The sequence below is a fragment of the Misgurnus anguillicaudatus genome, chromosome 16 (assembly GCF_027580225.2).
Source record: "Misgurnus anguillicaudatus chromosome 16, ASM2758022v2, whole genome shotgun sequence".
Taxonomy (NCBI): Eukaryota; Metazoa; Chordata; class Actinopteri; order Cypriniformes; family Cobitidae; genus Misgurnus; species Misgurnus anguillicaudatus.
This window is the reverse complement of record NC_073352.2, coordinates 21747090-21761223: the sequence shown is the minus strand read 5'-3', so window position 1 is coordinate 21761223 and position 14134 is coordinate 21747090. Positions and strand designations below refer to the sequence as shown.

The 14134-nt window shown below is 35.0% G+C and overlaps 1 protein-coding gene across 1 annotated transcript; it reads right to left on the bottom strand.

The window, feature by feature from the left end:
* Positions 1–9422: 9422 nt before the first annotated feature.
* rnasel3 (ribonuclease like 3) lies at positions 9423–10200 on the bottom strand. The gene has a single exon (XM_073854605.1). It carries the CDS (start codon positions 10111–10113, stop codon positions 9625–9627), a length of 489 nt encoding a protein of 162 aa, XP_073710706.1. The 5' UTR covers positions 10114–10200; the 3' UTR covers positions 9423–9624.
* Positions 10201–14134: the final 3934 nt, after the last annotated feature.

The window sequence follows — 14134 nt, the reverse complement described above, 5'->3', positions numbered from 1 at the left end:
ATGTATACATAATAAACAATATTTCTTACATGGAAATACTGTGACAACATACCTCTCTGTTCCAGACAAATGAATATTTTTCCAACAGCTGTTTTGTCTTGTCTGTAGGCTGTAAAAAAAACCAAAACCCTAAAAACCCAGAATAATACTGATACTTCATTTAAATACTTTATTTGCAGTAATATTACTAACCAGCTTCAGTTGGGACTTTACTTTTTGTCTGTCAGTAAGACTGCAGTTTTTATCATAAACCTAACATGACCTTTAATCATGACATAACTCTCCCTGTGTCAGCGTGGGTTTACTCCGGTTTCCTCCCACAGGCCAAAAACATGCAAGTAAAGCAGATTGGACATGCCAAATTGTCCCTCCCCCAACCTGTGCATGGATCAACTTGTCTGAATAAAACTTGCGTATGGATTGACTTGTTCTCGCCATGAATATAGCCGTAGATGCTGGAATGGCGTCAAGAAATAAAGGAAGAAGAATCGTGACATAACAGAAAATGTATAACAAATATTTAAACAAGAATTAAAAAAACAACATTGAACTCGATGTTCACATTTGAGCAGTTAGCCTACATATTGTATCTGAGATTAATTTCTCTTAAAGGGATAGTTCACTTTAAAATGTAAAATTTACTCATCCTCATGTTGTTCTAAACCTGTATGAATTTCTTTTTTTCTGATGAACACAGAAGAAGATATTTTGAGAATTGATGGTAAACACACAGCAGATAGTGACCATTGACTTCCATGGTAGGTATTGTGATAAATGATGAAGAAAATATTCTGATAAATGATAATAAGCACACAGTTGACGGTACCATTAAATTCCATCATATTTTTTATTCCTATTATGGAAGTCAATTGTCACTATATGCTGTGTGTTTACCATCATTCTCAAAATATCTTCTTTTGTGTTCATTAGAAAAAATTAATTCATACAGGTTTAGAACACCATGAGGGTGAATAAACGATGACAGAATTTTCATTTTAAAGGGAACTATCCTTTTAATTAATGTTTAATTGATCTGTTTTGCATGTAATTAAATGTTTTCACCACTTATACCTTACAATTTTTGTTTGTTCACAGGGAATTAAGTCAGTGATCCCTCAATGCAATGATCTACTATTTGAGCATAGTAACACCAATATGATTATATTTTATTTGTTTATGATGTTATTTATTTTTTTCAATATTATTTGTCAATATAAGTGAGTGGATATTTACTTTGAGACTGAACACAAACAAAAGACATGTTTCATGATATAGATATTTTTATTGACAGACATTTTTCCTTGGCTTACTTTGTACAACCTCTTAAACCTTCTCAACATTATGCTTTAACATATCGTCAGACTGCCTGAATTTAATTGTAAAAGGTCTGACATAAAGCACTGAAGCAAAAGATAAGCACACTTACACACATTTAAACTTACTGTAAAACTGGTGTTGTTGTATTAAAAAAAGCACATTTTGCTTAGATTTAATTATATAGATTATTGTGAAGACACTGCAACCCAGCATTTAAGAATGACAGAACATGAACAAACTTTCAGCCTGACATATCCACACGTATGAAATGTACTGGAAACTTATCTTTACAAGACACAACTATCTTGCGTATTGTCCAATTACCGATATATGTACAATTTGGGTTTGTAGTCCCATTATATAAAGTACATGTAACCGTATTAAAAGTTGTTCTGCTATAAATGTTCTCACCATCTCTTCCATCACAAACTGCTGTAACACTGACATTACTTGCAAGTATAAAGGTGAAAACTTCTTTGCAGCCATTTACAGTTCGTTCTTTTGTGATGTTTCTCTTTTGCATTACACTGTTACACTGATTTGAATTCATGTCACCTTCATTCACATGCTGATTGAGGAATTTCCTATAGAGTTCCTGTACATCTTGTGCAGTGGACAAAGAGGCACACAAGACCAACAAAAAAATCACAGTAGGCTGATGGATCTCCATGACCTGGTGAACAAACCATACATGCATAATGTATCAGTTTTGTATGATTAATAAACAAAATACTGTATTAAGTTATTGTTGTGATTGTCACGACGGGGAACAGAAGTAAGGACACAAGTGCAGAGTTCACAAAACATAAGGACATTTAATAACAAAACATGAAATAAAACACGGGAATAAAACAACGGGCAGGTAATGAACACAGGAACATCCAACGTGAACAGACATGGAAGAAATGACAAAGAACCGGCAGTCAGTATTGCACAAACACAGGTATAAATACACAGACTAATGACAAACAGGTGGAATGAATCAGGTGATTAATCAATGAATGTCCAGGTGACAATGATCAGACCGGAAAACAAACATGACACGGATTTAACCGTGACATAACCCCTCCCTCTACGAGTGGCTACCAGACACTCACATAAAAACAAAACAAACACAACGTCTGGTAGCGAGAGTCCAAGGGAGGGGTGGAGGGCTTGGGGACCCTGGCGAAGCCGGCAGCCGCCGGGACGAAACCAATGAGACGGTGGGCCGGAATGCGCCAGGAGAACCGGAGCGATCGCTCCGAGAACCGAGGCAGTTGAATTACCCCCCTCCTGGGAATCGTCGACGATCAGATGCCCCCGGAAATCATCTCCCATACCCTCGCGGAAACGGAGACCCTCGGTAGCCACCCCGTGGAAATGATCGGGCATGGTCCGTTCCGGATCCCCCTGCGAGCAGGATGGTGGTCGTCCGAGGGACCGTCGACGACGACTCAACCGTTGGGGGACCGCCTGGGCCGATCCGCCTCCCGCAGGAGCGAGCGATCGCTCACGGTGGTCCTCAAGAGACATCGGGGCTGATGGGGAATGAACCCCGATGTCACTACTCCCCCTCGACGAAACTCCTGGGGGAGCCGCCCTCCGTGAACTTGCTGCGTCCTTGAATGGCCGGTTCATTCTGTCACGACGGGGAACAGAAGTAAGGACACAAGTGCAGAGTTCACAAAACATAAGGACATTTAATAATAAAACATGAAATAAAACACGGGAATCAAACAACGAGCAGGTAATGAACACAGGAACATCCAACGTGAACAGACATGGAAGAAATGACAATGAACCGGCAGGCAGTATTGCACAAACACAGGTATAAATACACAGACTAATGACAAACAGGTGGAATGAATCAGGTGATTAATCAATGAATGTCCAGGTGACAATGATCAGAACAGAAACAAACATGACACGGATTTAGCCGTGACAGTGATAACATACCTTGCTCTTTGACACAAAGTAATGTTGTTCTGTGTAATACTCAAACAGCTGTCTTGTTTGTAGGCTGTAAAAAAATAACTCAGAAAAATACTGAAACTTATTTTTAAGCACCTAATTTCCAATAATCTTTCTTACCAGCTTCAGTTGAGAGTTCACTGCTGTCTGTCAGTAAGACTGGAGTTTTCATCATAACGTGACGTTTTAAAGAGTGACACCGCACATGTGACTTGGTTGACAGGAAATACCAAATATTCAAACAAGCATACAAATGTTTTACTTATAAAGACAATTTCCCGGACAGGGTTTATCCGAGAATAAAATGCATGCTTGAGCTAACCTAATTTGAAAACATCTGGCACTTCCATATCTTAACATACAGTATACATCCCTTTTTATATTCATTAACTTAACAACTCATAAAGCTATAACAACTAAACAATAGTATTGTAATTATAAACTTGAGAAAGATAAACATGGAAAGATGCAGAATGCAGCATGTAAATTGTATGTCAATGCCATAAACATATAGTCATAATGTTTATGCAGCTCATAATAATAAAATAATAACAATGAATGCAGCAGATTTCATATAGCTGCAGAGTGCTTTATAACAAAAGTGAGAGTTAAAGAGCACCAATTGTCAAATTAATCTATATTTAAGCATAAAGCAGAGAAACATAAAAGCTGTAGCCAAAGATTACTATGCTTAAAAGTATTAATGCACTTCTTCATAACCTTGTGAACTTGGTTTTCTTATATTAAATTACGGACAATATTTCCTAAAAAGGTACAATAAAATTTGATGAGGGTAAAAGCAGAGGCTCTCTTCTTCTAATCTCTTCATTTGTAAAGTGTCTGAACTCATATTTACTGTTAAATACATTATTGTGGAGTACCTTTATTTAATGAAAATTTAAAGATTGCATGTAGACATATTTTGAAGTTGATGATTCAGCTTTCTTTAAAAAGTATAATATGGTCATGCAGTATATTTAGATTGGTTTCACTGGAACAAGTTTGTCACTTACATAGCCACACATTCAAAATGTGTTGGCCATGTTTTACACCTCAGAACAAGTGGCCCCTTTTGTATCAACATCCTGTGTTTATGTTTTCTTCTAAATATGGACATGTGGCAACATTAAATGTTTACCCATGAAGTTAATTTGATCCATATACTGTGAATGTACAAAAATGCATTAAACAAACCCACTGAAAAAAGATTTTCTCTTTGTTGGCTGTATTATCAGAAACATAAAAGTGAAAGTAAGGGTTTTATTTAGCCATTTCTCATTTGTGAATTATGCTTTGACAAAACCAAAAGTTTTATCAGTTTGGATGGTCATACTGCAATTACTGATATCTTACATGTTGAAGATGATTTATAGACCAACATTAATAAATTGGATCTTCAAAGAAGACAACAAACAAGTTATGTATTACAATTTTAAAAAGATGATTGTGAAGACAAGAGCAACACACATAGAATATACTATTTTGAGTTTGACATTTATACAGCCAAATGTTCAAAATGTGTTGACCATTTTTCTTCACACGGCAAAACAAGTGGCCCCTGTATCAACATCCTGTGTGTATATTCTCTTAGAGTACATGTCACAACATAAAAAACGTTTATGAAGTTATTGTGATCCACTGATTAGACCATTCAACCTTGTTACATTTTGAATGAACAATTACGCTTTAATTTCTACAAAACAAATAAAAACTTGTTTAAAGTTTGAAAACAAACTTACAAGACAAAAGTTTGGGTGGTACAATAAACTGGACTTTTAAAGGGTATAACAAAAAGATTATAAAGATGATTTTAAAGACATTTGAACAACACAGTGTAAAGAGTATTTGAAATGTGTTAACCATTCTTGTTCACACTCCCGACCTTTGTTCTAACCCTAACCCTTCAGTATCAACTTCCTGTGTTTATGGTCTCTTCTAAATATGCATGTGGCAACAGCAAATTAAGGATTACTTATGATATTAATTTAGTTTAAAACGTAAACAACTAGTTTCAGATTGGATGGTCATTGCATAAAGTATTGCGTATTGTCACATTAATCTCTGTTTCTTTTATCTTTGTATTAGACTGAAAAGGAAATAAGCGTTTGTTCAAAAAACGTTTATCAGTTTTTACCAGGAAATTTAATTGCACTACGAATGCAATGCTGTAACAACCCATTTAAAGCTATATCCATATTATTATTTTTTGCCAATCTATAAATCTTAAAATGAAGACAAACAAGGTTTAAGGCTATAGAGAAAGTTTACAAAGTTTTCTTACCATAGAAATTGTTTAGTATATTTCTTTCCTCCTCTGCTTTTGTACATTGACTTAATACCGTAAAGTAAAGTCAATTCCTCAACAGGAGTGAACATTATGCTTTTATATGCTGTTAGACTGAGTGAATCTACTCGTAAAGGTAAGAAAAATTAAGAAATAAGATTTTTTTTATTACATTTTATTATAGTGATAACTGCATACAGTTCATCTGTTTCACTGGAGCAACCCAGTATAAAAAAATGACAAGATAATCAAATGAAAATGAAAGTAGTTGAGGCTATTTTAAGGATAATTTTCTACACGTTGAAAATGTACCGGCCACCCACTTTCACATTTCAGAACAATATACACTGTTGATGCCTTAGCCCTGTGTTGACATCCTGTGTGTATGTGCCCCCCATTGTGTATACAGTTAACAACATCAAAAGGGTTGTTACTCTTGTACAGGTTCCCACCTTGTGGTGTTCCTCCGTGAGCACAAACTGCATTAATAACTCCAGGAGTTGCTCTTATGAAAGTGTTTATAGGTTTGCATCCAAACGTGTTTGTGTCAATGATGTTTCTGTCCTTTATAACTCTGTCACACATGGTGTTGGTGTCTCTCATGCGTGCATTCACATGCTGTTTGCGGAAATTTTCATATGAACTCCTTACATCTGCTGGTTGAGCATCAGTGGACAAAGAGGCACACAAGACCAACAGCAGAATCACAACAGACTTCATGATCTGTTAAACAATGTATGCATTAAGGATATACTTACTGCCATTTAAATAAGCAGAGTCAGATCTGTGTTATTACTAAACTAAATTGTGACAACATACCTTGTTATTTCAGACAAAATTATATTTTGTTCCAGAAGATGTCTTGTTTTGTTTGTAGGCTGTAAGAAATAAAAACAAATTATTTAACAAACCAAGAAAAATACTAACGCTTGCTTTAAGTGCTTAAATTTGTAATATTACCAGCTTCAGATAAGACGTCCCTGCTGTGTGTCAGTAATCCTGAAGCTTTTATTATAAATCTAACCCAACCTTGAAACTTGTATCAGTGTACATATGACCTGATTCTAACAGGAAATATAACAAATATTTAAACAAGAATAAAAAACAATGTTGACCTCTGATTTTAACACGCCTACATGAGCACTTTCATTTTGTGCAGTAAGTGCTATAGAAATAAATTTGAATTGAAACTTTGAATTTAATAACATTAAAGAGGGAAATATATTTATCTTTGGTGTTTCAACTTTAAATAAGTTGCTTTTTGAGACCCGCTACACTGGCTTACTCAGTGGTTAACCCATTATGCATTATATAAAATACTTTTATATTACACCACAGAGATGTTAACCTCCGTTCGTATTTGTTTGCAATGGAATGGAGCCCAGGAAAAATTTCTGAGAACAAAGTCTCCATTAAACAATCATTACTCCATCCAAGCTGCTACTTTACATAGCAGCTTGGCTTATATTCCAGGAGCCAAAAGATCATTTGACGCCATTTTTCATCACGCTTTTCTTTAAAATAATTAAAAATGGCCAAAATCCCATTGCTACATTATCTAAATTCGCCAATTAGAGTTGCCATTACTATGAAAACAGAAATTGTGTATTAGATGGTTTCAAAATTTTGAAGATGTTTGTATATATGAATACCTATGGTTAATACTAACTTAAAAACAGCTGTGTTTGATCTGTAAGAAAACACTTTTAAAGGTCCCATTCTTTCTGTGTTTTTGAAGCTTTGATTGTGTTTACAGTGCACAATATAACATATGTTCATATTTCATGTGTATAAAAACGCTGTATTTTTCACACAATTAACTTATCCCTTTAGCGCTGTTTTCACTGTCCTCAAAACAGGCTGATGTCTTCCTTGTTCTATGAAGTCCCTCCTTCAGAAATACGTATCGGGTTCTGATTGTGTAGTTAGTTTAGTGTATTGTGATTGGATAGCAGCTTAGCTTGCCGTTAGCTTAGCTGGCGACTGACGTATTCCTGTGGGTGGGTGGAGTTTAATCAAAAACTGTTCTACTGACGTCATTAAAACAGGAAGTAGAGGGCTGTAGTCCAAACTGGCCATTCGCTGTAGGCTTTGAAAGGCGAATTCTGTTAAAGAAAATATATCGCCTGGGAGTGAACTTTGAGCTTATCATTTTACAGGTATTATTTATGCTATTATAGCAACATTACACACTAACTAGGGTTTAAAAAAAGGGATCAGAAAAAACGTGACCTTTAAATGAAAAAAAACCCTCAAATTAATTATTATTTATATTATTTTTCATTTATGCATTTGCAGACACTTTTATCTAAAGTGCCTACAGATAGGGGTGAGCAGGGCACAAACTAACGCAGGGTTAATTGTCACATGGCTACTTTACATATTTATACAGGGCAGAGGGATTTAGGACTATTTTTTCTAATATACTAATGATATATTCAAATATGCCTACATACATACTAGAAGAAAACAGTATGTGAAAATATGTCTGAATCCTCAGTATTCATAAAAAAGAGTAGACGAGAAATCCCCGGATGCCCTACTGTGTCTGTTTAGATTCTGAAGCACTGATCGATGGCTACTTTTCTATCCTTCCCTTTACAGGAGGCCATGGGAAAGGAATCATCCATGGCGGAGATGGGGTTTTTAAAAATAAGTATTTTAAGTTTATTCATCTTAAAATTTCACTTTCGATTCTCTGGAACTGGATCTGTCAATCTCAGTGTCCTTGGGGAACCGAGGACGAGACAAGGAAACAAAACAAGACTCTATTCATACCAAAGACGTCACTTCCATATTTGTGTCTGCATTGGCAGCAAACACAGCACATCTAATGTGCTAAATGATCACAATTATTAGCTTAATTGAGGGCTTGCTGATTGTACAATCTGGAGTTAGATGTCGGCTGCCAGGCAGTCCCTCCAAAAAAATGTCAATTTTTGTGATCTTGCATTATTTGTCATATTATGTATTACATATTTCCAGAAATTTAAAAGTTCTCATAAAAACAAATAAAATATAATATCTGATATTAAATAAAGCAATACAGGTATTATTGTTACAAAGCAGAAGCAGTGGGTTACCAGTGCATTTTATAACAGCTAAGGGGCGTTGTTAGGCACGACGCGAAGCGGAGTGCCTAAACCCCCTTAGCTGTTATAGAGTGCACTGTAACCCCACTGCTTTGCGGGGGTTTATTGCGTTTATAAAACGGTTACATCATATGCATAGCAGGGTTTCACAAAATAAAACAAAAATAAGTTGTAATTATATTAGAACAAATATTACTCTTCCGCCAAACAAAGTAGTTCCTCAGAATCAAGTGTGGCTGCAACAAAGCGCACTTCCCAACCAACACAGACGCAGCAAAGACACAATGAAAATATGATTAACGACTGTGGTGTTTATTTTTATAAATCAACATTCATCTAAAATATACATTAACATTTATATCGTGCAGCTGTTGAAGTGATGATCAAATATGCTTGGAAGCATGCTTAACGCTTTCCACGTCAGCGTTTTTTTTTTTAAGTTGCCACCCAGTTTTAGTTTAATGCCTTACAGAAAAATTATCTTCTTTAAATAAACATAAAATATCAAATGAAAGAACAGTCCATCCGCTTTCCAAAAACAACAAAAAAGTTTCATCCTACCTTAATTTGTTCTCTTATCAGTTATCACCTCTCAAATTTTCAGCTAAAAGCGGAGATAATTCCATTTTTGTGAAGAACTTTAGTAAGAGGTCAGATTCAACGCTGTTGTGTCATGTAATGTACTCCACACAGATCATTGAAATCGGTTGAGAAAAATTATTGTGTTTTTAAAAAAGAGAAAAAATTAAACCAGTGAAAAAAAGCACAAAACAACATTGTATGTGATAAATGGTGAGAGAATTTTTATTGAATATTTGCACAGACACGTGGGCTAACAAACACGTTTAGTATTTGTTGGTAACACACATAGACACACAGAGAGATGCACACATTTTACTGCTTTTTAAAAAGATCTACAGTAAAGGTGCAAATGTAAATGATACTTTCAAGCATAAGAAAGACATTAATTTGCAATAACTAATTATTAAGAATGCCTTCGTCATAATGTGTTGGCCAGCCTTGTTCACATGCTACAACAATCTTGCGAGTGGACTTGTGACCTCTGTATACACAATTTGGGCGTCTAGTCCCACCCGTTAATTTGCATGTAATCACAGGGAAAGGATTATTGCTTATGTACAGGTTTCTTTGTTTATTATATATTGTTCCACCACCAGTACAAACTGCTCTAACTGTGTTTCCGTTTGCTTGTATAAAGGTGTTAACCTCTTTGCAGCCATTGTCAGTATCGGACAGTGTGATCTGTCTCTTGCGAATCTCACTGTCACATATACGCTCATTCATTTTGCCATAGACATGTTGCCTCAGGAATTTCTCATAGCGTTGCCTTACATCTGCTGGTTGAGCATCAGTAGACAATGAGGCACACAAGACCAGCAAAAGAATCACAGCAGACTGATGCATCTTTATAACCTGGTGAGCAATGCATGTATTAAGGCAATACATACTGTCATTTGACAAAATAATACAAAATATATAAGCAATGAATAAACATTGATAACATACTGTACCTCAATTTCTAGCTCCAAAAGTTGTCTTTTGTCTGCAGGCTATAAAACAACAAAAAGCATGGTAAATATCAAACTTTAGAAAAACAAGAGAAACCTTACTAACTGTGTTACTTGTTAGTAAGTATCACATGAGTGTTTTATCATTCTTGAAACTATGTGTTAAAACAACACATTTTGTATTGCCCTTAACACATCTCTGTTTTATCGTTGAAGCAACACACTTAGTTTTATCACATCTTGTGTTGTCCCTTTTATTTATTTTAATACAAAATCAACACAACATGACAAATAGGGGTGGTTTCCTGGACAGGGATTATCTTAAACCAGGACTAGGCCATAGTTTAATTAGGAAATATAACTAGTTTTAACAAACATGCCTTACTAAAACATTACTTTTGTGCCTTTTGAGGCAAAACAAAGGGTACGGATGTATTTTAAGATATGTCAGTGCAAGTTCTTTTGTGATTGGACAGATTTTACCTTTTTTTTGTCTAGGACTAGTCTAATCTAATCCCTGTCCGGGAAACCACCCCATATCTTAAAAAACAGCAATGTAAAAATACAGTTTTTTTAATTAAAGCTAATGTAAACTTTAACTCACGTTTTGTAGGGCGTCTGTACCTCTGGCTCAAATCTTGAAGTGTTTCTATCTCTTGTCAACTCAGGCTTTAAATACTTAGGCATGTGCACATGACATTGAGACATTTACATTAAACAGCCAATCGGATTAAACATGAAGTGGAACTTGTGTGGTAAAAAGCTCCCCAAGTGGTGAAAAAAACAACAACAACAAAAGAAAAACAGCAGGGGCCCGTTTCAGTAGGTTTAACCTCTGAGTTAAAACTTGAACTTTGAGTTGACTTACTCTGATATAGGAAACTCTGAGTTTTCGGTTACAGAACCGCTTAAATGAGTTAGTTCAATCGACTCAATAGTCATTTCAATATACTGTTTCATTTTTTTTGTTTAAATTACAGTGTAATTTATAAAGTATATAAAGCACTAAGGTAAAATGATTTGCACTGGCAATTTGATTATAACTTAAAGACAGAAAAAATTTTACAGAGTGCGTAATAAAAATGTACACCATGAATTAATGTACTAAAGCAACTAACAAGATTAAACACAGCTACTCCTTTAAAAATGGGGAGGTGACCACACGAAACTCTGAGTTTACAGGATAAAACCTGCTCCTGACCAGAGAGTAAAGGGGATCGCACACCGGCCGCACAGCTCAGCGCCGCGCAGCGTCAAGTCGCGTCTAGGACAACTTGGAAGTATTGTAAACCGGAAGTGCACATTAAATAGGGCGAGCTTCATCAGATAGCATCTACTTCAAAATGCAAAATATATGTTAGCAGCCAATGTTAATTGTTAATGATTTGGGACAAATGTGATGTTATTTAATGTTAAACTATGTGAGTGGCGCTGTGTGGCGCGACAGGGATTTGAGCAACTTCCTGAGTCACCGCCGGGCGGCGCGGACAGGCGCCACCTGGTGGCGCCGGTGTGCGTACACTCATAGAAAACAATGTGTTACATTTTTTTAGAATGGCGTGGCGCTGAGTTGCGCGGCCGGTGTGCGATCCCCTAAAGTTACCCTGGAAACAGACTTGTATAAGTTATCTCTCCTTCTAAAACAGGCTTGACTTACCCCGCTGTCTCGGGTTTAACATACCTCCCATGAGTTTCCCTCATTTCAGGTTAACATACTCAAGAGTTTTCACTTAACCTTTCTGAAACGGGCCCCAGGTGATGTCTTCATTACCTTATTGATTTCACAAAATGTATTGACAAATACAGGGGTTTCGACAAAATAAATAGTAGCCTACTGTGAGAAAATAGGCTACATATTGCAATTATCAATTTTTTACTGTGTTACTTTTTATTGTTTAGGTTGCATGCCATTATAAAACAAGTTGTGTCCAGCAGTGTTTAATTTAAAGAGATTCTATAATGCCCTTTTTTCGAAATCCTGATTCTGTTTCTGGTGTGTACTTTTCCATTGATTGTTCAAAAATTATTAACTGGCCACTTTATTACTGTAAAAAAGCAGGGGCGCCAGAAAATTACTTTCAAATAACAGGAAAAAACTGACATAAAAACACAGATATTGACTGTATAATAACGGATATACATATACAGTTTATAACTTGAATTTTACATAATATATTGTATATTTTTCCAGCCTTTTAATGTGTAATGAATGGTACTTGTTGAAAAATGGTCAAAACACCTATAAATACGGGTAAACAGTCATTATTCAGCCTTTTCATGTTTAATAAAGAATATCTGCTTGTATAAAAAGTGTCAAAATACCTAAGGGTAAACACAGCTATTGTTCTGCTTTTTAATGTTTTATAAAGGATATTTACTTGTATAATAAAATGTCATAACAGATATTAATATGGTCAAAACCAGCTATTTTCATGTTTATTGAAGGATATTTACTTGTGTAAAACAGTCAAATTATCTCTTAATATGATTAAATATTGCTTAACACAATTAAATGAGAATGCCATTATTTGTTGGGTTTTAAAATGTAATTGCATAACGAAACCTTGCATTTTAATTGGTATTTAAAACATTCATGTTATATTTTAAATTTAATGTTGTTCCCCATTTTAAAAGTAGCCTAACATTATTAAAGAAATAACTTTAGTTATAATTTCAGTAAATTTTACACGGTACAATACCAGCTCAACAGAATACAGTACTTCCCGTTTTTAACATGTATTTAATTGTTGTCCAACAGACCACAACAGAAAACAGTTGTACCTCTTACAACATCGCTTACCACACTTTAACTGTATGACAATTCTAACACTGTATCTTTTACAAAGTCACATACATAAACAACAAAATAATGCAAAAAATAAACAGTCACCCTACATACTTCACACTTGTGAAGACATTAATTAAAAGAAGACACAAAAACAAAGCCTAAAGTTCATTTTAATTTCAGATTTTACTAACATGTGTAAAAGTAAGCATTATTGTTAGTAATTGTTAACACTAATGAACTAACATTAACAATTGTATTGGCATTAACATTAACAATTATCAATAAATGTTGAAAAAAAAATCTTATTTCAAGTCTGTGCAAATACATTTACTAATGCTAAAATACATCCTTATTGTAGAGTGTTAAAACGCTTAAACAATTTACCAATTAAATTACAATAATTTACCAATTGCTAAACCAAGAAAGACCAAGTGTTTTTGTCTATTAGGGCAGTCGAATTGCTCTTGTGCAAAGCACTTGTCCTCCATTGCTCCCTGGGTGCTGCAAGGATAACTGCCCACTACTCCGGGTATGTGTTCACAACTTGCAGTGTGTTTGTTCACTACTCAATGGATGGGTAAATTGCAGAGGTAACCATCTGAATGATGGAGGAAGACTACAGACTTTTCTGAAAATTGGCATTTTCACTTTATAGTGTTTCTGTCTCTTGTCAACTCATGCTTTAAATACTTGGGCATGTGCACATGAAATTGAGCATTTTCACTTTATAGTCTTCAATGTTTGTTATGAAGGCAAGAACTATTGACATAAATATATCAAACTAAAGAACAGACCCTCTGCTTTCAAACAAACAAACAAACAAACAAACAAACAAACAAACAAACAAACAAACAAACAAACAAACAAACAAACAAACAAACAAACAAACAAAACGGGAAAAAAATGTTTCATCCTATCTATGGTAAATAAAGTTTTGGCTTCAGTTTTAAATAGTGGATAGTTGGGTATTGCAGATTAACATAAAAAACATCCGTTTTTTAATGCAAATGTTTTCTCTTAATTGATGAGATAACTTGTCAGTGGTGGGTAAAGAGTTAGCAGCAACTTAATTAAAGTAATGTCCTGCCTAGATTAATTGCTTTTTTGTTGGTCGTCAATCAAAATGTACACTTTTGCTAAGTTGTAGTATTGAATTGTATATCTAAATGTG

Coding starts and splice junctions, on each gene's coding strand:
- rnasel3 (XM_073854605.1), bottom strand. CDS start 10,113: ATGTATTGCCTTAATACATGCATTGCTCACCAGGTTATAAAGATGCAT.